Raw genomic sequence first — 24,740 nt, 5'->3', positions numbered from 1 at the left:
AAAAGAATTTGAAAGATAAGCTGTTTAGACTTGGCAGATCTCCACATGTCCCTATTTGGTGGGATGTGAAACACATAAAAATTGTTAAAGCTGTGATGTTAAAGATTTATCTCCTATCAGAAGCAAGAACAAGATCAAAAATTAAGGATTTCACTTTGCTTAACTCATTCCAAATACGCTTTCGTACAGTAGTTACGTCACAGACAACAAATTGGCATAATAGTGTGTGCGCGCGCTCTCTCTCCACACACACACACACACACACACACACACACACACACACACACACACACACAGAGCAGTAGGTGCCCTTTGGTTAAGTAAAGGGCACTCTCTAAACAGAATTAATCAGCCCTCCCCTTCGTGCATCCCCACGTGGAACTCACTTTAATGTGAGAAGAACCCTCCATTGTTCTATAGAACAGAGAAAGACCGGAAATAGGCTTTATTTAAAATTAAAGTCATTGACCTCCATTATTTCCCTTCCTTCCTTGGCACTAGTGCTCTATATCATAAATCTTCAGGAATTATTAGAACTTAACATACTTTATAGGATTAATGTTGATGGTTTGATCCTCTGAAAATCTCTAATTGGGGCATGGCAGAAAATTTACGTAATATTAATTGCTTTATCATACTCTGAAAAGTATTGTAAAGAGACTTGTATAGAAGATGAAAGTTATTTGCTTTAGGGATTATTTTGTTGTACCTTTTGCATTCCTTTGAAATTGTATTATTTGTTTGTGTTTAAAGTTGATCTCTGCTGTTGAAGTGGTGTGTGCCTATGTGTATCTGACAGACTTCTCTGAGAGCTGATGTATTTTTTTGTTTGTTTCAAATACAATTAATTCAGTTCAGCTTCCATCTGGAGGTCACTTCTTCTACTCTCATGGTAAATTATTGTCTCAATGATCTACTGGAAAGAGGCTAAAAGGACTGCCAAGATTGACTTGGTTTTTATGATGTTCTGTAGTTTGAAGGGTATAAATGACAATGTTTTCCCCCTGAGAGCTTTCTGGGGTTCTCTTTTCCCCAATGGCCTGGGTGACTCATTCAGCTCTTGGCCTTCAATGGTCTCTTTTATAAGGAAGACCAAGGCTCACAACCCTTTGACCTTTGGGATCTTCAGTCACATTCCCCATGACCGACTTGTCTGCCATGACAATTTGGCTTAAGCAATTGCCTTTCCGGAAGAAAGCACAGGCATTGCTGTAGAGACTTGGAGCTAATTTACTTGACACTAGCACTCCAATGAGGGGAAAGGCAGAAAGAAAGAGTGTGAGTACTTCACAAAATGTACAAGTTCTTCCCTTTCTAGAATCTGAAACAGATGGGATGGTAACTAGTTGAATGAGGCCCAATATATTTCAGATGTTGGGAAAAATGAGCAGCTTTGCAAATTCCCTCAGATGTGCAGCCAGTAGGGAGCTGTTTGAGTCTGTGAGACTATGTATATCTTTTGATATTGCTGAGAGGTCCAGATGCAAAATGTAATTCCTCAGGAAGTCATGAAATTTATGACATAGCCTTTAGCATGTAGGTCACCCAAGAAATCATGAATCTGCGTAACTCATATAGTTTATTTGCCCTTTATACATAGTAATTCACAATGGAAGATTGAGATTTGCACTATTCAAGGCTTTTATTTTAATTAGGTATTTCAAAATCATATATTACACATGATTAAAAAGAGAAGCTCACAGTATCATTGGTGTTCTTTTTAGCCATGCATCCTTGAATCACAACTAAAATATTTGTATATGCCGGGGTGACAGCCAGCATTGGCCATTACATGACAGCGATCGTAAAGGACCAGAATAGTGATATTTCAAAATAGATTTTATTTAGCAAAGTAAATGTGCAGCTTATGATTTTTGCTTGTTATTCTAAAAGTTAGTTGGTTTTTTTTTTAAAAAAACAGCCATTTACATAAAATGCTATGCTGCCAGGCATGTGAAACAAACATGATCTAAAACGTTGTTCTGAAAAGTTGACCATAATTTAGATATTCTTAGAATTATCAATTCTTTTTTTTTTTACAGACTTTATTTATTTATTTTTAGATAGAGGGGAAGGGAGGGAGAGAAACTTCAATGTGTGGTTGCCTCTTGCGCACCCTCTGCTGAGGACCTGGCCCACAACCCGGGCATGTGTCCTGACTGGGAATCAAACCGGCAACCCCTTGGTTCACAGGCCAGCGCTCAATCCACTGAGCTACACCAGCCAAGGCAGAATGATCAATTCTTTGGAATTGTCTTCCTGAGCCAGAAGTGGTACTAAAATCTCCCAAATGGGTAAAGCAGATAAGGAACCATGAATGTCTTTGGTCTGAGAATTGAAAACAAAATTTTGCTTAATATAAGCTGGTGGGGACAGGTTGAGGGTCCTTTAATTCTATAATAGAGCCTACAAATAGGCTTTAGTCCTTTATTTTTTATTTCAGATTTTCCTTAATGGTTGTCATGACCTAAGTGCTGCCTGAGGCAAAACTGATTATGTGTTACCCACACGCTAGGTGTATTTCTGTAGCAAAGACTCACAAGCAACTTGACCCCAAGATCCACAATTGCGCCCCTGTAACCTCTTATCTGAGGCCCCCTCTCATTAAGGCATTTACTGATAACTTAAGGGAACAGTTCCAGGAAATTCATTTTTATAACTTCCCTCCAATTGAGTAAAGATAAGCCTCTGAGATTGTATCAACATTTCAGAAGTGAAAACTCCAGAATCGCCGGATAGCCATTTCAGCTTCAGTCATTGGATTCACTATTTAATTAGAAATTTTGAGAAACTTTAAGTAGAAAAGCCTGCACTGCTTCAGACTGTTGTTTGGTTTCTGCCAGCTAAGCTCATGTGGTAGGTAGACAAATACTATACAAATGAATGAGTCTTTGCCTGGTTGGGTTTTCCTTCTGGCACCTATAGAAATGAAGTGGAGTTTAGCAGCGTTTGAAGAGCAGAGGTGTGTTTCTGAACCTGCTCAGAAGCAGGAAGTTGTGGGGAATGGGGGAGCAACACAGAGGAGGCCAACCTGGGGCTCCAGTGACTTGGAGCTGTCTCACCTGTGGGCTTTCCTGGTCGGGGGGCTAACCTAGAAGCTCTGGGCAGCTCTGGGGACCCACACACCCCTGAGAACCTCCGTTCTTCTCTGTCCAGCCTGGTGCTCGGAAGTGGTCTCACAGTCATTGCTGAGTTCCCTTTTTGGTGGTTTTTCCCACAGTGCTATTATACAGTAATACATTGTGAGTTGACATGCCCATGTCATTGGATTGTTATCTATAGTAGTTAATGTAAGGTTGATTAAATTGACACCATCACCACCACCAACAGCAAAACAACAGTAATCAGGTACCTACTACTCTATTTCATGAATTCTGAGATGCCCATTTATTAGTATTTTAACAACCCCAAAATTGGGGTAGATCTAACAATTGATGATGTGTCATCGTGCAATGAATGCTGTTCCTTATTTCGTAATGTCAGTTTTACAAGTGATGTAGTCTCAGATGAAATACAGTCTATATCAGGGTCAATGAGAGGGTCTGGTCCTATCCCCAAAGTGCTCACAGTATACTGGGGAGACATACACATAAAGGACTATAAGGAAATGAGATAAATGTCACAACAGAGGCACATAGTCAACATTTTTTTTTTAATCCTCACCCGAGGATGTATATATTTATTGATTCCACAGAGAAGGGTAGGGGGAGAGACAGAGAGAGAAGGAAACATTGATGTGAGAAAACATTGGTCGGTTGTCTCCCATACATGCACTGACCAGGCACCAAACCTGCAACCTAGGCATGTGCTCTGACTGGGAATCGAACCTGTGACCTTTTGGTTTACGAGTCAACACTCCAACCAATTGAACCACACTGGCCAGGGCCATGTAGTCAACATTTTATGAAAACCCAGGTAGGGAGCAGTCAGTGCTCACCTGGGGATTGGACAAGAGATGGTGATGTTGAGTGAGGTACACCTCTTGAGTCTCTTAGTACTCATATTTGTGCATTTTGAATGAAACTTCTGGAGTCCAGGTTAAGTCTTTGGTCACCAAAACCCAGAATGTGAAGCAAACTATGAACATGGATGGACTGAAAATGTTAGAAGGTTACTAGAGTGGTTGCTGAAAATTTCCTAAAATGTGAGCCAGGGAAAGAAACAAAACCATAATTTCAGGAGTCTGGATTGTTATCAGTTGACCCCACTTCCAAAATATAAAATTAAGAACAGTTTACTGTCTGGACCTTTTAGATTTCACTTATAAAATGCCTATTTTCAGGTACAGTTTTTTAATAAAAGATTTTGTTTATGGGCAAAGGACCTGAACAGCCACTTCTCCAAGGAGGACATACACAAGACCCAGAGACATATGAAAGGATGCTCAGCATCACTAGCCATCAGAGAAATGCAAGTTAAAACCACAATGAGATACCATTTCATACTGGTCAGAATGGCCATCATAAATCAACAAACAAGTGCTGGCGAGGTTGTGGAGAAAAGGGAACCCTAGTACACTGTCGGTGGGAATGCAGACTGGTGCAATCACTGTGGAAAACAGTTTGGAATTTCCTCAAAAAGCTAAAAGTGGAACTCTCTTTTGATCCAGGGATTCCACTGCTGGGATTATACCCTAAGAATCCCAAAATACCAATTCAAAAGAACCTATGCATCCCAGTGTTCAGAGCAGCACCATTTACAATAGCCAAGTGCTGGAAGCAACCTAAGTGCCCATCAATAAGTAAGTGAATCGAAAAACTATGGTACATTTACAATGGAATACTATGCAGCAGAAAGAGCAAGCTGCTACTCTTCACGACAAGATTGATGGAACCGGAGAGCATTATGCTAAATGAAATAAGCCAGGCGGTGAAAGACAAATACCATTTGATCTCACCTATAAGTGGAACCTAATAGACAAAACAAACAAGCAAGGAAAAAATAACCAGCAACATTGAAAGAAAAAACAAATTGACAGTAATGAGAGGGAAGGAGGGGGGGTAACAGGGAAAAGAAGGGGAAAGGTCAGATCAAAGAACGTGTATAAAGGACTCACGGACAAAGCCAACATGGGAAAGGATTGAGGGTAGGAGGTGGGGGTGGGTGGGGCAGGGGAAAATGGTGACAGGAAAGTGGAAACAAATGTATTTGAACAATAAAAAAATAAAAAAAAGATTTTATTTTTATAGAGAGGGGAAGGGAGGGAGGGAGGGAGGGAGGGAGAGAAATATCAGTCAGTTGCCTCTTGCATGCCGCCAACTGGGTACTTGGTCTGCAACCCAGGCATGTACCCTGACTGGGAATTGAACCAGTGGCCTTTTGGTTTGTAGGCTGTTGCTCAATCCACAGAGCCACATTAGCCAGCGCTCAGAGGTACTTGTTTTATACAGAAGATCTCCATGGACTGCACATGATCACAATACTATTAACAGTGTGATTTTATTTTCAAGAAACATATCACCTGAAGCAGAGTTTAGCCATACATTTTTATCTCAGACTTAACAGCTCATTGAAATTATTTCTATCAGACTCTCTTACATTCTGTCCATAATACTTCTGACATGTATGTATGTAGGTACTGTCATATGTTTGTCTTTTAGTGTGTTAGAAGTTTTAAGTAATGGAAGTTGAAGTTGGGTGCTGATTTCAACCTCATCCTTGCATGTTATATTAAGCCTCCCAATTCAGTTTTCAGTCTGTAAAATGGGGATGATAGCTGATTGTTTCTAGCACCCGCACCTGGTGGGCATTTGCACATGTTAGCTCTCTTCTTCTCCAGCTCTTATTACATGCTTGGAATCTTTCCCATGCAGTTCTAACATTAATTTATATGCTAGAAATGAACTACAAGGAATGTTTTGTTGTTGACTGTTCTTTAATTGCACATTCAAGCTTTAGTTGAGTTAAAAATCAGTTCTTTAGGATTTGGGCTTAAAAATAAGCCCCTTCCTTTATTTCCTCTTTGCACAAATGTCTTTTTTTTTTTTTTCCCCCATTTTTCCCCATGCCTGCATTTCCCTGGGAATGAGAGGGCCACAACCTGGACTCTGGCCTCCTAAACCATCTCCCATGGTCTCAGGTCTTCAACTCCTCAATCAGAAGTGTGATGTTTTCATTGCATTGCAAATATGTGTTGTGTCCTGTTAACATAATCTCTTGGAGAGTCCACTTCAAAAAGTATATGTGACAATCTTCGCTTTTTGGACTAAGTAGTGCTTTGATGTGTTCTACTTCAGGACTGCTATTTTGCCTGTTAGGGCAAGAGAGATGGACCACAGGACAAGTAGGTGACGTCCAATTAGCACAAATCCAGATGTCATATACATTAAGGCTGTGCTTATAATAACAGGGTAGGGCTTTTCCCATTAATAAGTGAAGATGCCAAAATCATTTCAGTTCAAATATGGACCTCAATTTACAAAAGTTCTTCCACTTACAAACTTTTTTCTCTTATTTCCAGGGTGGTTGTGCTGGCTCTGGCTGTGGGAAATGTGACTGCCATGGAGTGAAGGGACAAAAGGTAAGTAGCCAGAACTTCAATGACAACAATTCCTTTTGAGTTTCTATCACTATGGAATTTATTAGAAACTACATTTAAACTAACCAGATAATCTGCAATTCATGTTAAAGTCTTATCTATTTTAATATTTTCCCCAGAGTAATACAAATGAAGCAAAACCAGGTTTAACATTATTGTTAAGGAATCTTAACAATTATTCCTCAAAGATTGTAATAATCAGTGACAATTAATATAGGAAAAGGAATTTGGTTCATTTTTCTTTTTTGACTTTAGAAGGAACAAGTGTGTTGAAGAAAATCCGTTGAGTCAATAGTATTCTTTGGAATTAATGTATAAGAATAAAACAGGTTTTTTTCTGAAAAGAGAAGAAATTTCTATTGAACTTGTGGGCTTTCTATTCAACTTACTATGTTAAACAATATTTAATTTATAACATACTTCTCAGGATTTATTTACAACAACAGCAAATAATTATTGTGTCCCAAATATAAAGTTAAAATATTTATCTCTAATCAAGCACTCCTCCTCCCTCTCATTTAAGAATCATGGACCATTTGCTTTGGAAGGCAAGTTGTATCTGTGCATTTCGGATATGATGGAGGATGCCTGTGTGGTTTTTACCCAGGGACAGTATATATCCTTTAACTCTCTGAGAGTCACCATGGAGACCAGGCATGGCAGTGAGAAAATGTAGCCAGTAAGCCAGTCAGCCTCCCTTGTGGGAGCACATGCAGGTTGAGGCGGTATAGACTGCAGTGAGCCCCTGTGGGCCACTGTCTGCTTTCGGGGAGCTGAAGGCGACAGCCGGGCCAGCGTGAGAATTTTTCTCTCACTCACGGCCTGCTTGAAGGTTTATGGGGTCTCAGACTCACACTTTTCAAATTCAGTAAATTCTATTTTACAGAAATTTGTGTCATATCTTTGTATGACTACTTGCTAAAATACCAATGTTATTCTTTTCAAAAAAAAAAACAAAACATGCTGACAGTTGGTGGTACTGGTATTGCCCGGATAGTTTTTGGATAAATGAAAGGTGTGAAAACATTTTTGTATCTTTCATTATCAACTTTATCAACTATTGGGTTGGCCAAAAAGTCCGTTTAGTTTTTTTCTATAAAATAAAAGACACATTTTTCATTTTCACTAATAACCTTATTGATTTGGGTATTTTGAGTATGTTGCTATCTCCCACATGGTATAATGTTGATTGTTCTCAGCGAATGTCTCAGTTTGATCGCTGTCAACTTCAATGGTTCTATCCGACCATGGAGCATCGTCCAGCGAGAAATCTCCAGCACTAAACTTCACATAACACTTTTGACACGTTTGATCAGTCACAGTGCCTTCTCCGTATATGGCACAAATATTTTTTTGTGTCTCAGTTGCATTTTTACTTTCTTGAAATAATAAAGTATAATAAACCAAAAATGTTACTTATTTTCTTTCATTTTCAGTATTAAAATGGCTACACATAAAATTACCAATTTTGATAAGTTTTTTTAAAATGCACATTTATATGACAGTCATCACAATACAATCTAGCAAAATTGTTTCAAATGAAGTTAAAGACAACTAAGTACTACTAGAGCCATCTTATGGAAAAAAACCGAACAAACTTTTTGGCCACCCCAATATAATTCATCTTCATGGGCTGTTCCTTCCCTTACTTGGCGAGTTTTTCTAGCTTGGTCAAGTGTGCATTCTCAAAAGTTATTTTAAAGTTAGAGCAAGTATGTTCATACCACAAAGATCCTTCTTAAAAAAAAAAAAGATCTAACTTGAATTACATATAAGCCTTCTGTACTAACAAAAAAAAATCCATACCACTATAAAAAAGTAGAATACTCAGTTGTCAACAAATAGGAAATGAAGGCCTATATCATCACTACTAAGTTTTTCTTGTAACTTAAAGCATCAGGATTTGGAGAGGGGCAAGCAGAACTGGCATTTCTCACTCTTAAAAAGACAGGGTCCATTGCACCGACTTTTCTTGATTTCCTCTCCCAGGTAGCAGCTGACCCTGGTGGTACTCTCACATGGCTCTGGTGCTTTTCAGAATTCCAAGTGTTCTGTGCATACGTTTTCTAGCCTGATTTATTTTAATTTTTACCAAAATTCACTCATTACTGTATAACTAAGTAGATTAGTCCACCTATAGCTCTCCAAATATTTCAGCGGACTTCTTCAGAACTTGATGACAGCTGGTCAGAGACTCGGCCTGCTTCTGTTCAGAGTTGTTCAAACATTTTTGGAAAAAAAACAGGGTCATATCTGAGTCACAGACAGTACCTAGCACCCAACCTAACAAGAAAATGGCCTTAAAACATTTCTTGTCAGAATTGAGCCTTAATGAAGCCCTTGCTGTGGCCCATACACTCTCATCTGGCCCTGGTCAATGTTTAGTGTGACATGCAGGAGACCCTGCTTCCACCTTGGCTTGGACAGGTCAAGGGCAGGAGAGGGTTAAGGAAGAAGACATGCCCTTAGATTGTGACTCTTTCTTGCGATGAGGGCTCAGGTCAGCATGATGCTTTGAGCAACCTGAGCCTTGAAATTGGAAAGCCCCAGAGTTCCTGTTGGGACTGGGGTACAAGGTATAGAATTCTGCACTTGCCAACAAGTAAATCAGATGCCCAGTATCTAGGACGCCCCTGATCTTTCCTTGCCTGACTTTGTTCTCTCACAGTCTCCTCCATTGCCCATTTTCAATTTTTTATGTTATTATTAAATAAAGACTATTTAAAATAATAACCTACTGGGCTGCTGCTATAAGTTAAACTGTTCAAAGTCTAATTATTGAATGGACTCCAAAGGCCTCTTGAAATCTAGGAGGATTGCTAAATGGTTTAGAATTAGATCTTCTTAATAAAAATCAAAGATCTTTCTTTTCTCCTTTTGAGCATAAAAATTTCAGGTCCCATGATTCACATAGTATGAGCAAGGAAATGGTCCTTCCTCTCGTGGAAAGAGGAAATTTTAAACTTCCACTCATTGTCTTGAAAGTGATGTCGAAATAATTAGTTTAATGATGTGATACACCTAGAGCTTGACTGAGCTGGGATTTCAGATCCAGTTCCATTTCTTTCTTCCCAAGGTCAGTTCAGATAACAAGAAATTTATTCTTGGCTGACATGTCAGTAAGAGAAGTCAGTCTTCCGTAACTACCACTGACTCCCACCCATTCTCAAAGCAAGTCCTAGAGAGGCTAATTGGGTATAAGTGCAAAATGAATAAAGGGTTTAGAATCACAATTTAAAGCTAGTGGTTCAAAGCACAGGCCTACTTTTTGAGCTACTAATGAATGTCTTCAGTTGTCATAGGAGTTTTTTGCTATTCTCAGACGTCTACAAATTAAATGAATTTTGACTTGTATTAAAAAAATAAAATAGTAGGAGCCACATAACCCAGAAGGAATTAAAGTTACCTAACTGGGACATAGTGTCACTGCCTTAGAAATTTGGAAATCATTGTTTCTGAGACATGCCTTTCCCACATCTCCTTGAAAAAACACTTTGACATACTGGCTATTTAGAAGTCACTAGTGGAAATTGGAATATCTCCAGTATAAATTGCCAGATCTCTTTTGGCTAAGTCTTTCTTTCCACAAAGATGTGATTAATTGGCAGAATGCTTTATATTCTCCAGATAGCTAAGTAAATGCTAATGCAGATCCTTAGTCATTTTGTAATCCCAAAGCTATCAGTATAATACTGTCAGTATAATATAATAATCAACAGTTAAATTCAAGAGTCTTTCACTGGATTTTAGTGTCTTTGCTGAGTTGTTTATTTTCCTACTTTCCTGGCTGGCCACTATGTCTTCAGATGTTTTCTTTTAGGTAATTAATTTGAGTTTGTACACAATGGCTTTGTGTTCTTCCTGAGGCCTCAGCAGTGTGGGAATGTTATCTACTTAAACTGATTAGGTTTTTGAATGCAAGCCTACTTAGAACTAGCCAAATGTTAAGCCCCTCTTTTGCTTGATAAACCTGATTTTCTCAACTCTTTGAGATGATAAGAAAGAACAGACATTCCCGGAAGTTACTGCTATATACTTAGAAGTTAACCATTTTGCTAAACTAGAGCTTGCTTAAGAAGTTTTTAAAATATTTTGACCATGGGAGTCCACATTTACGTAAAGCTGTCATTATATTCTGTGACTTTGCAGTGTCCGGAAAAAAGAACTTCATGTTAAACTAGAGGTAAGACATGGACATGTGAAATCAATAACAAATTAAGTGTTAATTATTAAGTTCCAGGAAAAACGGTAGAGAAAACAAATGCTGCAGTTGTTCTGAGAATGGAGTAATCCCTGTGACCTACAATCATAAATAAAGGGGCAGCTTCTTAGACAAGTAGGATCCAGGCGAATTATGTGTTCACCAATTCACCAGATTTGCTTGGGGATAGAATAGGGTCATCTGTCACACATGTACGTAAAGACATATGCTGAATTTAACTACCCTAATCAGAGAAAGCACCTCTGTGGACAGTTGATAAATGCTATCATAGAAAAGGTTTGATAGTTCCTAAGGTCCTGACTCTTGAAAGGGACATTCCTAAGCCATAGTCTTGGAAGCACAGAGAATCTTAATTAACTGAAATTATAGTAATTCTAAAAAATAGTGGGAACTGCGTGGGTATCTCGTATCTTCTCAGAATACTTTAACCTGCTGATACCTAGATCCTTGCCAACAATGTGGGGAAGAAGCACATTAATTTGCTATTACTAATGAGATGGTTTATAAATCCCAGCCCCTCTCCGCATGCTGGGTCTGCGCAGCAGTGATATAGTCATCAGGAAGTGTAGTCCCAGACTGCATTCAAGGCAGAGAACTTTGAAAATGGAATTTCTGTCTTTTTGCCTAAAATGTGTACCTTATCTGATTTGAAAGGGTTGGAGAAATCTGGCCAATCTGGAAGTAATTCCATTTCTGGCCCTGGAAATCTAGGGAGAAGTTAATGTTGCTTTAGCAGTAAGTTTGTGCAGGGTACTCTTTTCTTTTATTATGGTAAATTATTTGTAGATTTACCAGCCATTTAGCTCCTATACATATTGATACAGTCAATAGATATTCAACATGAGACCTACATATAAACCTGTCTGTCTGAGTATTAACATTAAATTATAGACTCTGCTCATAAACAATAGATTTGGCCAGGAGGGAAAAATCCTGGCTTTGGAGTATCAGAGCAAGAAAAAGAAAGGAGCTGATGTATACTGAACTTCTACCTTGGGTCAGGCATGGCATTGAATGCTTTTTATGCTCATTATTATTATACCCATTTTACAGCTAAATAAAAACCAACCAGTCCAGGGTTTCTCAGCTTTGGCACTATTACACTTTGGATAGAAAAGTGTTTTTGTTGTGGGATGTGTCCTGTGCAATGTAGTGTGTTGAGCAGCATCCCTGGCCTCTACCCACCAGGTGCCAGTAGCACCCTCCCTCTCCCAACTGTGACAACCCAAATATCTTCAGATGTGGCCAATGTCTCCTGGGGGTTGGGGAGAGCAAGCAGCAAAATCAGTCTGGATTCAGAGCTGCGGAACTAGCCTAATACCTCATAGTGAATTAGAGGCCGGTAGTAGGATTCAAGTGCTATCCTAGCACTAATTAATTTCCACTTTTCAAGATAAGATCCTGATCCAAGAGAACCCAACACAATGAACTTGTGTTTAAGAGTATCCCTAGGATCTTGAGCAAGGTCTTGTTGCTCCAAAACTGAATGTATGGTATATATGCTGCTCTCCTGGCCACCTGCCAAGGAAAGCAAATCTTCTGAAGCCTTTCTCAGAATGGGTAGCAATGGAGGGGTTACTGGAGGACTACAAAGAAATGAGCCTATTCCTCCTGGGCCATAGGCACACCTCCCAGTTCTGTTCTAGAGAAGCATCCACTGGGGCTGCCATCTGGTTAAACAAATAACCACAGGGAGCCACCTTGTCTGTGACATAGAGCAGGTCAGAGGTCATCTGCCCAAGCCTGAGCCCTACCTCCACCTGAGGGAGGTTAGGGGAAGCCCAGCCCAGAATTCAGCATTCATTCCATCAGGCCATGTTTATTTTATAAAGCATTCGGGGCAGACTGAATTGAGGGTTTCTTAGGCCTGTGTCAAGAGATGCACGTACTTAGTGAGGATTGGGCCCCTCCCTTCCTCCAGGAAATCCTGGCATATATTCTACCCTGTAGGAAATTCTTCACTCTGGTTAAATGGGCATGTCTCCTTGATTTCCCAGGAGGTGAATATGGCCATATAGTTTATCCATTCTGGACACAGTCAAAAGACTATAGTCCTCAACAGGAATAGAGTGTTGTGTACGTTATACTTTATTGACTAGTTATTTTCTTTTCATTCCCAGTTATTCGCAGTACCTGTACAGAATAGATTTGGGTCCTCAAATGATTATTAAAAAATTATTTGGGTCCTCAAGGATTATTAAAAAATAAGACTATCTTTCTGTTATTTTTATTGGAATATTGAAAATTCCCCATAAATTAAATTATATTAACCATTGTTCTGAACGTTAAAAGTATCATATTTCTATTTAATTTTTTCTCAGGTGAATGAAAGTAAAGATTTTCGTGTAGACTCTGAAACTTTAGATCAATTAAATGATTTGGACTAAGTGAATTATTATTAATAACAATAATTTATTTATTAGGCACTTTGTGAGAGGCACTGTAGCATGTTTGAATTAGTGAAAATTTCAAAATCTCATCTATTTCAAAAGGAATTTTATTTTCTTACTTCCAAAATGTGAAATATGTAGAGTCAAAATGTAGTAAAAACTGCTACTTAGTATTAAATATTATGAGGCTTATTTAATAAAACTAAGATTGATTTAGTTAGTGCATCAAGTATATTTGAAATTACTTCTACTATTTTTGAGACTGATTGCATATCTTTATTTTCATGTGTTTTGAGCATTCACGAAAGTCAATAGTGTCTAGTTTCAGACTTTCCCAAAATGTGATTCTCAGGCCACCTTGGGGATGCTAATAAATGCTTCCTTTGGGACAGAGCATGGAAGAGTGGTATAAGGACAAGTAAGTTTGGGGAACACCAACATGTGGTTAAGTGGATGTTTGTTGTTTCCACTCTAGGATACCTCAGAACCTTTAAGAAGCTTCTGATCCTTTGAGGAATGGCACATCATGTACAGTCCCCCAAGCTTATTTGATCACAGATGTCACTTATTTCTCAACTCAGGAACAGCCTTTAGGAAAGGATGTTTTATTGAATAAAAGCCATGATTCTAGTGAGAATTCCACTATCCATTAGCTGAATGTGTTTCATCAGGTCATTTTGATCAAGTTAACCTATTTAAAAAAAGGGAAATGAACTTCGATCCTCAAATTTTCCAGTGTTGCTAAAAGGATCAAGTGAAATGTATTGTACATAAAAGAACTTAGGAAATTTAAAATGTTGTCTGTGTGTACCTGTCACTTTAGCAGCAGTTGAATTTAAAAGCTGTGATAAAATGAGGAAAGAGTTTGCTTGCTTCTCCCATCCTGGACAGATTCCTAGATGTAAAGACATAGGCACAGATTATATGACTCAATTCACAATGAAAAGTAGAAGACTCGAGAAATGGACATATACCACCTGTGACATAAGCTCTCCTGGAACCCAAATTAAAGAGATGTTAGGAAGTTTTTAGAATCGCTGCGCTATTGTTAGGAAGTGTGTTTGTAGCTTTTGGAAGCTTTTGGTAGAGGAAAAATGAAATGTACTCACTTGGGAGGTCTGTCTGGAAACATCATCCAATTTCTAGTCGACGTTGTGATTTTATCTTCCATTTCCAGAATCATTATCCCTTAAAATATAAGGGAAACCAACTCTCCCTTTATTCATTTCCCCAATGTTCCAAATACCTCCGCAGGCTTTTTTTGTTAACTGCTTTTCCTGACGTACAATACATATAGTTACAAGTGTTGTCCAAACTCCTCTCCTCCCTGGCCAACTTTCCTTGTTCTAGATATTATTTAAAAGGGAACCTTTGAGAAATGTCACTTACTTTTTGTCTTATCATGGATTTCAGCCCTCCAGAGTGTCTACTTTAATCACTTTGGGAGCCACTGGTGTTCACCACAGGATCCGGTGGCACGTTAGCTGGTTATTTGGGTCAATACATGTTTTTTTCTGGTGTCTTATAATGCCAGGATTTTTTCCAGATGTCTCCTATTTCCTATTTCCACATATTGCACATGAATCATCATCTGGCAGAGTCATCATGAGAAAAAATATCAGTTTGCACATTTACCTATTTTTGTCTTTTTAATAGTTCTTTGACAACAAAAAAATTTAAAAAATGCCTTTATCCAAGGATAAAATGTCAACACTATAACATAGGGAAGCCACTAAAAATGGACTTCTGCAGAGTGGTTTATCTTATTATGCACACAAGGCCCACCGTGGGATACCCTGTAAAGGTGGCTGTCCCATCCCGCAGGAGGGCCAGGGAGCTGCACTTCCCCCAGTTCCCATTCCATCTTCTTATTTCTCTCCATTACCTAAAACCTGCTCCTTTGCCATGTGCTCCTGAGACCCTTAAACCTGGGGTAGATTATAATGATAAGAATCTACATTCTTTAAAATTTGCAACTGTATTTGGAACGTACCTCCTCAAGAGCAGCTTCAAAAATAGTGAGTTGATTTTTTTCCCATGTTTAGAAGGAGTAGTAGAAAATTGAATGTTTTGAATGGAATATCGTGTCCTGTGACTTTTAAAGCCCAGAACACCTCATGTGAGTGCATGCTGTCGTCAGTGATGCTGTGCCCTCATAGTCCTCGTCTTGACTATTAATGGAAAAAATTATTTTTTCTAAATATGATCCTGACAAAACACTGACCGGCAGAAATAGTGCTTTCTTTTAGAAAGAGCAACTTGAGCCTGTACGTTATAATTCAAGATCGAAGACTTAAAACCAAGCCTGACAAATGAAAACTGGGCAGTTGGCTTTCCCTCCTGTTTGTTGGTACAATATCATGAGCATTCACAATATGTTTCCAGACAGCACGTAATGATGCAAGATAATGATGTAGTGTGGGCGTGGAGAACTTCACCCACAAAAATGATATTAACAGAACCCTCATGCTTGTGAAGTGGTTCAGCACAATGCGCAATTAAACAAAGGAAGAATTAGTCAGAGGTAAGAAACAAACCAGATGACTGTGGGGAAGCGGTGCCCCTTTGTCTTCTTTTCCCTTTGGCAAACCCACTAGAAATGTTAAAGGTGTACCCAAACACGGTGTATGTGTGGCTTAGTCTGCCTCCACTGGTTAACTACATGGTTTTATAAAAGTGTAATGCTTACCTGGCCACAAATTCAATTGACTGCAGATTTCTTCACATGAAAATCCAACATGAGGAGCTAGTAACGATTCTTGGCTAATTTCTAAAATGCTGTCATGAAATCATTCCTGGTTTAACGTCCATCAATGGGAGTTCTCCTTCATTAGTGTTTGGTTATGCCCACCCACATGCTTATAGGCCAACCTCAAAAGAGATGAAAGATGCTTTTGGTAATGAATGATAGATATGAATCTCTTAGACCTGTCTCGTTAGATCCTGAGGATTTGTCTGAAGAACTTTTTATGGATGCCTCACTGTAACATGTGTGGGCCATATGTTGCTTCACTGATTCTAGGTAAGAAATCCAAGGCTCGAAGTTGATGTGAATTCTGAGGTTTCTAAGTCCAGCTAAATTCTTGATGTTGAAATGATCTTCCCTAGAAGATTGATAAAGGAGTTAAATCTATTTGTAGTAGATCCAGTGAGCTGCTCTGTCTACCAGCCCACCCCATCCAGGTCCCCCTTCACTCTGTGGGTCTTCTTGAGCTCTGCTCCACAGTGGAAGTGTGCCCATGGATTTAGGCAGTGATCAGCAAGTCAGGCATGACACCCGTCCGCGGGGTCCTACAACCTCATGCCAGGGGGAAACATTAAACAAGGAAAAGAATCAATAAACCCCCAGTTGAACACTTTACTCCAAGCTCAGAGGGATAAAACGAAAGTGGTGCCATGAAAGCGAGCCCAGTAGGGACCAGAGTAGAGCTGGGGTCACAGGTGAGAGACCAAAGTTCAGGCAGCACACTCAGGGCATGTGCGTTAGGCCCCCTGATTTTGTTTCCCTAATTTTCATCATGTTTGCCCTAATTGGGAGTAGAAAATTGGACACAGGAAACTACCATGGACAGTTATGCCCCTTGCCCTAAACTCATCCTCTTTTATACATAAAAGATCCCAAATCAGCAAAGTGCATATTTTCATGAAAGTGAAGTTGTTTGGCAAAAAACATAAGATATGTCTTCCTGTCTTTCTAAGCCCTTGGGAGTTACTGTTTTCTTAAACTGGGCCTCTTCTCTCCAATCTGATCAGTATTTCATGGGCGAGGTGGGAGGTACTTGGAAGAGCCTTGCTCCAGGCTGCTTGTCTCCTAACCCCGGAGGCTAGGCAATGGTATGGTTACTTCTACATCGGGGCATAGCACATCTTCTCCTGGTTCAAGGCATTTAGTAAACACTGTTGTAGAAACCCTCCGGCCATGGCTGATGTGGGTGGTGGTGGTTGTGTCCTGCTTCCCCCCATAAAGAGCTAGAGGACCAGGGCTTTGGGTCTCGACTCAGAGGCACTTGGTAGAGAGCAGGCATCACCTCGTGGGACTCTTGACCACACAGGCTGTGCCCTAGGAGTACCTATGGAGGCAGTGACCCCGTTGGCTCAGGAGGGACCAGTAGGGGGCAACCTAGCTCCCTGGGGGCTGCATCCCATTTGGATGTGAAACATGCAGTTCTTTGCAGGAGACGGTGACCTGACAGCTCATTGAATGCCTTGCCTGCCAAGGCAGAAATAATCTATGGCTGGGGGAAAAACTTCCAGCGAAAGCTAATAATAACATCCTAAAGTATGATTTGGAGTCATGAAGTAGAGCAATGTTTTTCTTTTTTATGGACATTAAATTGCTGGTCTCTGCTGAGGAATTCAGTCTTTCAGGCCTTTGCAGGTCCAGGGCCATGAGGACAGGAGCTGAAACCCAGATTTTGGGGTTTATGCCACCACTGCCTCAAAGGGGTGTCTGGCTTCCACAGGGGATTCTGAAGACAGGACGAATCCCCAAGTGTTGACCCGGAGCGGGGGCGGGACATCACACTCTTGGCTGCATGGCCAACCTTGTTCCCCTTTCCTCTTTCTCTTAAAATTCAGCTCTCTATCCTCCTCCCATTTTGAAAACCTAATCCTTTCTCATTAGTTTTCTGGCTTCCCTTCCTCTCTGCTCACCTGCACAGGTAAACCTATTTTCCTTTCCAAAGCCTCATAGCGCACCTATTGCGACATGCGTTCTTTGTATCTCATGTGCGTGGCTACAAACACACGCACATAGTCATGCACACACGTGCACATACATTTTTCCCTAGGTCCCCCTCCCCCCACATCCCTTACCTGCTGTCTGATGGGATCACCCCCTGCCTACTGGCCTCAAGCCTGGTTGTTAAAAATTTTTTTCTGGATTGACAGTTTTGGAGGTAGGTGCTGTGGGTCTCATCACGGATGTGGTGCTGTGGGATTTGGGCAGGGAGAACAGGCAGACCAGGAGGAGAGGATGAAATCAGATCTAGCAGCCACTTGGAGGCGAGAAGCACTGGTGAGTTTTACAGAGGCAGCGGTCTGGGTCAAGGGACATCTAGAGCTGGGTGGACATCGCAGGGGGGACGGAGCCCGAGAGTTTACGTGAGAATGAGATTTGTTTTGTACTGCCTCCTGGACACGCCTCCGCAGACTTGCCTTCTAAGGATGATGTGTGGCAGCTGTGTTTATTTGTGTCCTTGTGAATGGGTTTCTACTTCTCTATCTGTCAAAGTCTAGACATTCTGATTTCAAGTTGAAAACCTCCATCAGGGAAGACTTGGCGAACTAAATTCCTTCTATCCCGATTTCAGGTCTGCGTATAAATGCAAGAAGGAACTTTAGTGCTGTGCTTTTCTGACCTTTCTAGAGTAGAATGTTATTTTACCAAGAGGAGCTTTGGTATGCAATAAATGTCAGAGAGCTTCATTAATCTGGAGCAGAGGAAGGTCAGGCCCATAATGGGTTATTACTTTACAAGTAGACATTTCCTCAGTGTTGAATACTTTTCCAATGATGTATGCTGAGAAAAAGGGGAACTATGAGTCAGCAGCATTTACCCGAGGTTCCTTCATCACTACTTTTTCAAGCCTGCTGATGTGAAAATTAAAGTTTTTTGAGTCCCAATTGCCATCTGGTCAAAAGAAAAATCCCCTGAGTTGAAGCAATTATGGCTGAGAACTTTTGTGATTCTTGCTTCAGTGTTTTTGTTTTTTCCATTTATGGATCTATTCAGTTATTCATATTTTATTTCTGAAATTTTCCCTGGGGCTAGGAGAGCAGAGCTGGTCTGTGACTTTCTGAAACAATTGCTCTGATGATTGTCCCTAGCCTCATGTCAATTGGTCAGGTGTCAGTTCTTGGGTCCCACTACTGGGTAAGTACCCAGGACTGAATGGGAGGGGTAGATTGTAATTATGAAAATGTCCATGGGAACAACTGTTCATTTACTAGGATATCTCACATACTAGCCTCTGTGATGTTATATTCTTTTCCCAAAGTGTCTACCTTTCAAATATTTTAAAAAATAGTTCCCCAACTGGAGGGTCTGTTCATACTCTGGGGACCCATTCCCTTCCAAGCTCTCTGCCTCATAGAATAACATGAAGTGTAGCCAGTAGTAAAATAGGTGTCTATGTGGGATGAATTTAAAAACATATTCTGCATGACAAGGGATGCTTCCAACAAAGTAATCTGAAATATAGTTTAAAATTCGATTTTTTAAAAAGTATTTTCTTCACCCAGTGACAGGTAAGAACACACACATGTCATTTTTTGTGCTGTCAAATATTTTATTCCTGACACAGTCACCTCTCTCCTGAGGCGTTTCTTATGTTCGATCACATAATTAATTATAAGTTCTAGAGGAGTGTAGGTAATCTGGTTTGTCATTTACTCAACAATCATTACATTGTGATTGCTTAGAGCTATAAGGAGCGGTGTCTGTCTCCTTATTTATGGCACATCATGTTTTCCTGGCATCTGATACCCCTACACAGTGGATGACTTTAGATGGCTGTGTCCCAGAAGGCCTAGGTGGCCAGGCCCTGCCCTTGGAGTATATTTAGGGAACCGGGAAGGGCGGAGTGAGCTCTGGCTTTAACAATCCACCAGCAGGACTCTGTGGCTCCTCATAAGCCCTGATACAGAACTGGCTTCCTTTTATTACCATATTTGTTACTCTGAAATTCTGGATACAAACAATCAACTACAACATTTTTACATGGGCTATCAGAAAGCTCTTAAATGATTGTTTTTCATCTATTTCTTCACAGAATGTGCTGATTCTTCCCTGTAGAGAAGCGCTGAGTTTGGGAACTTACTCTTTCAAGGATACCTGGTGGGCACTCACTGCTTTGGAATTCTTGTGGGAGCTCAGGAATTTCACAAAATTAGGAATTTTATATCTGGGTAATAGACACAGAGGGCCACTTTTTAGGGTACTTGACTGAGCAGCTTTTTCTTGCCAAAGAAAAATTGCCTTGGCCATGGTGGTCATTGTGTCTGATGCTACAGACCCGCGAGTGGGAAGGGGGAGGGGCATCGACAGCAGGCAGGGCCGACCTTCCTTGACCTTCCTTGTACGTGTCTTCGTTCCCGCTCTTTGACTCTTTCTAACAACACTTTCGCATTGAGTCATCTCTCCTCTACTTGACTTTCTAAAAAATTTAAATACAGAATACATGGGAAAATATCACACATACTTTAACTCTACAATCTAAGCAGGAGATACTCTCCACATTATCTTTTGAAAACAGGCTTGCGAATTTTGTTAATAGCATTGAGGTGCAGGGAACATACCTGCTAAGAGAAGGCTACTTTTAAGTATTTGAAAGGTAGCTCTTTATTGTATTAATTACCTACCATTATTTTGTATCGATTGTGTAATTACATGCTTTGCTTATCTATTCAGTTTGAAAATAAAAATCTTGACCCCCCCCCCCAAAAATCCTTCAACATTTTGCTAAATTTCTTTCCTTGAGGGTCTGTATATGTGTTAAAAGAATTAATGATGTTTACTGAAAATAGGTTAAAATTCGGTTATTAATTCAGACTGATCTGACCACAACCTTTTCAAATCAACAAGGTCAAGCTAATAGTGGGTTTTGTAAAACCTCAAGCTTTACCAGCACCGTATTGTATTATATGGGCAAAATTGATTTGTCATGTTTTAGCCCCCTTGAACCTGTTCTTATCTTTTAGATTCTGAGCATGATTAATGAAGTCTTGAAATTATTGCCGCATGCTGGAGAAAGATGTTAGTAGAGATATGAGATAGCCAAGTAGCTTGGTTGGAGGGGAAAAAAGTGATTTAGGGATATCAGAACATGTGTATATTATCAGATACTTACCGACTAAAAAGAAGAGAAGGGTGCTGGAGCCCCGTGCAGCTGCCTGAGTTGGTGATGTGATACCCTTACAGAAACTCAGGCCAGCATGGGAGGGTAAACAGAATATTCTGTGCTTAAAAAGACTTAATATCAGTAGTACTCATTGAGGAAAAACACAAAAACCTTGTGCATAAGATAAAGGAGGAATTTCCTAAAATGCTCAGATTTTTTAAATACCCGAGAAATTCTTATTTTCATATGTCAAAGTTAACCACGAAACAAGAATGCGATAAATCATGGGTCACGACCAGCGGGAAGGGGCAGCAAGCCGACACTGCATTTTCATTCCCTTTTTAAAGTATTCTGTGGATCTGCAGGAGGTGCAGTTGACTTGACGGACATAGAAATTTGATAATAAATGCAAAATATATGTGTTTAAATAAACCAAAGTCAGAACAGTTTAGTTCATCATATTTGTTTAGTGTTTCATGCAATGCAAAGTAAATGAGTACTGGATCAAATCTCACCCTTAAAGGATCCTGCGAGAGGCAGGTAGAATCCTCTTACCTTACAGATAGCAAACCCGATTCCAGAGAATCTAAGGGATTGGTGCTGGAGCTAGGACAGAAAACTTTTGGTTTCTAGATCAAGGTTCTTTCCCCAACATGAAGCATCATCATTGCAGCAACAAAAATGAGAACATAGAAAGTAAGATTCCTAAAAACTCTATTTGCTAACTCAGAGCAGAGATACCTATTTTTGCAGTCAAATTTGAAAATAGGATTCCTAAACCTGCACTGTTTTGGTAGATTGACATTATTTCTTTGGAATCTTTAACATTTTGTGTTTTCTGATTAACTCATGAAAATATTTAGTGAGCACCTATCATGTGCCATCTGTGCTAGATGCTGGGGACCGGGGAACGCCCCCAACTGGGCACCCATGAAACCCAGTTTTGGTAGAAAATTGCACTTAACACATTTTTAAAAGGTTTGTATTTATTTATTTATTTTTAGAGAGAAGGGAGAGAAACATCAATGTGTGGTTGCCTCTTACACGCCCCCTACGGGGGCCTGGCCTGCAACCCAGGCATGTGCTTGGGAATTGAACCAGCAACCCTTTGGTTCACAGGCTGGCACTCAATCCACTGACCCACACCAGCCAGGGGCATTTAACACACTTTTTTTTTTTTTTTTTAAGAAAGAAGATTTTTTTTCTTAATTGTAATTGGCATTTTCTCTTTAAGTTTAAACCTGAAAAATATTTGCATGCCCACCACGTGAGCTTTTTTGTATTAGTGTAATTATTATTGTCAGGATATTTTTTCCTGCATTTTTAATATGTACTGTTAGCACAGACAAGAAAATTCCTGACCTAGATTGTGACACTTCCTGACTATGTGTCCTCATTTGTTCAGGATGCACGCACTTCCAGAACCTTGTCACACACCCACATACATTTTCAAGTTCAAGTTAATAACATCCTCTGCTATGGTAACATGAACACCCCCAAAGGGCTATTCAGGTATTGTGCACCAATTGGCATTTCTCAAATTTGCTGATAAGGTAGAGTGCATCTCTTTAAATCTCAGGGTTGTTGGTATGGAGATAGTGAAAATAAAGTAAAATGTAAAATGTGTTTTTGAGAAAAAGATGCATTTTTTTCCTGTTCACACTCAGAAAGCAGCTAACTTCTTATTGTTATTTTGTCAGTTATTTGTTTAGCTGCAATTTCTCATCTTTCCCAAAATCTTTAAATCATGACATAGAATTTTGGTAACTCTCATGGAATTTTTTAAAAGAGAAAAGTTAGTTGTGCTGGTCAGTAAAGGTGCAATTTTACATGCAGGTTCTCAGCAGCTCTTAGGCATTATCATTCCTTTTCTGTGCCCCAAGTACAACTTTGTCAGCATTCATTCCTTGTAGGCTCTATTTCTAGCTTGGTGATTTTGCTACCCCTCGGTTTTATTTAGCTCTCTGCATATTAGGCAAGGCCCCCCCTGCTGGACCAACGTGGAGCTGCAGCTGGATTTCGTCCCCTACTCCCTGCAGCCTGCAGCAGGCACAACCTCCCAGAGCCGCAGTCAAGTTCCAAGCGACAGTGTAGCACCTTTTATATCTACACTGTTTTCCTGCTTTCCCGGGCAGTTTTAAGTCTATGCTTGAGAAGCAGAATGTAAGGTAATAGGTTTAGGCAGAAACATTTATGATTTTGATTTTCAGGAGCACCCTATGTCAGTAAATTAAGTTTTTAGCAAGAGAGATGTTTTCACCTTTTTATGGAAGCCACTAAAAACTGAACAGATTTTTTTCCTCTTCACAATGGAAAGATCAGGAGAATGGATTAAATTACCTTAAGTGTATGTTTCCTATAAATTTGTAGTGGAAAGGGAAGCCTTTAAATCAAATTTACCGACAATTGGATGTTTAGTAATAGTTTCTTAGAGACTCCCTACTATCATACTTGTACCTGTTTTATGCATGTTTTGTAGGTTTAATTTTTCAGCATATACTACTTCCCTACAGTCATTTAGAAAACTGAACTTACTCCCCCACCCCCTGTATAATATTAGATGTAAATACTCTCAGTTTATAAAATGGATGGAAAAGCAATCTGAAAAATACCCACAATTCACATTATTTCTAGGATCACAGCATTTACCTGTCACTTAATAGCTTCGACATTCAGGTTACTAATTTTATATTTAATTTTAGTTACATTTTAATTTCTAATTAAAATTTTTCCTTTCCCTTAGAGTTTTATCTTTCAAGCATTATCAAGTTTCTTTCAACTATGCCCATGCTAATATCTTCAATGGCACTGAGTATTTAATATTAACATAATGAATATTTAAGGAAAAAAGCTGAATGCTTTCTGTTCCAGTGGGGGAAGTTGTCATTTGGAAAAAATAGTGCGGTCCCATAGCGCCCTCTAGTGGCAGGGAGCCAGCGCGACATGGGGACTTTTTTTACACAAGCCATTCTGAAAACCCATTGAAATTTTATTGCCTTTTAATTTAACAAGATCAATTAGGTGTAATAATTTTCTTCAAATCATTTTCTGTCTAGTTCTTCACAGGGAAGGCATGTGCTCATGGTACTAGGGGATAATAGGGGCGGGTTATGAACTCCAATATTTCAGGTAGAAGCAACCATTTCTAAGTCAGTGGATGCTGGAGGTTGGAGGCACTGTTTGGGCTGAAGAGATTGTTGAGAGCCAGCACTTTCACTGCAGCAGAGAAGTAAACGAATATGGATGAAGGGCCGGGGGATGTCTACAGGAATTGACATTTGAATGTTTTAATGGAGAGTGAGGCCAAAGAATACAAATGTTTCCCAGAGAACACATTGCGTTTCATTGCAGTTTGTTGGGAAAATGGAAATAAGCTATCGATTAAAGATTAACTATATCAGGAAACATACACACAGGATTTGATTGAATACACCCACAAGACTTTGGAAAAACATTATCATAATATTTTTCTTCTTTCTAATTTGGGACATTGACTACTTCGGGGGAGTGAGTTAAAATATTTATACTTAAAATATTTTAAACAGATTACTGCTTTGGAGTAAGAATGAAAACATTTTGGACTTTTTTTTTTCCAGAAAGAGCACTCAGAGACAAATTACTGAAGAAAACATTTGCTGTTGAAGATCCTTGCTACTGCCTATAGCTTGTGTGTCCTCCGTCAGTGATACTCAGCTTTAATTAGTGAGAAATGTCTGAAACTTTTATAAGTCCTAAAGGCTTTTGGAAAA

The 24,740-nt window shown here is 39.6% G+C and overlaps 1 protein-coding gene across 1 annotated transcript in view; it reads left to right on the top strand.

The window, feature by feature from the left end:
* Positions 1–24,740, top strand: part of COL4A1 (collagen type IV alpha 1 chain) — a 148,813-nt gene that overhangs the window by 54,513 nt on the left and 69,560 nt on the right. The window contains exon 2 of the mRNA XM_054574394.1: positions 6,461–6,520. Within this exon, the coding sequence (XP_054430369.1) occupies positions 6,461–6,520 (60 nt within the window). The remainder of the gene's footprint in view (positions 1–6,460; positions 6,521–24,740) is intronic.

The sequence above is a fragment of the Pteronotus mesoamericanus genome, unplaced genomic scaffold (assembly GCF_021234165.1).
Source record: "Pteronotus mesoamericanus isolate MK-2021 breed Mesoamerican mustached bat unplaced genomic scaffold, CSHL_Meso_final contig_26, whole genome shotgun sequence".
NCBI classification, from domain to species: Eukaryota; Metazoa; Chordata; class Mammalia; order Chiroptera; family Mormoopidae; genus Pteronotus; species Pteronotus mesoamericanus.
The sequence above is the reverse complement of the archived record's forward strand: the minus strand, read 5'-3'. Positions and strand labels throughout refer to the sequence as shown.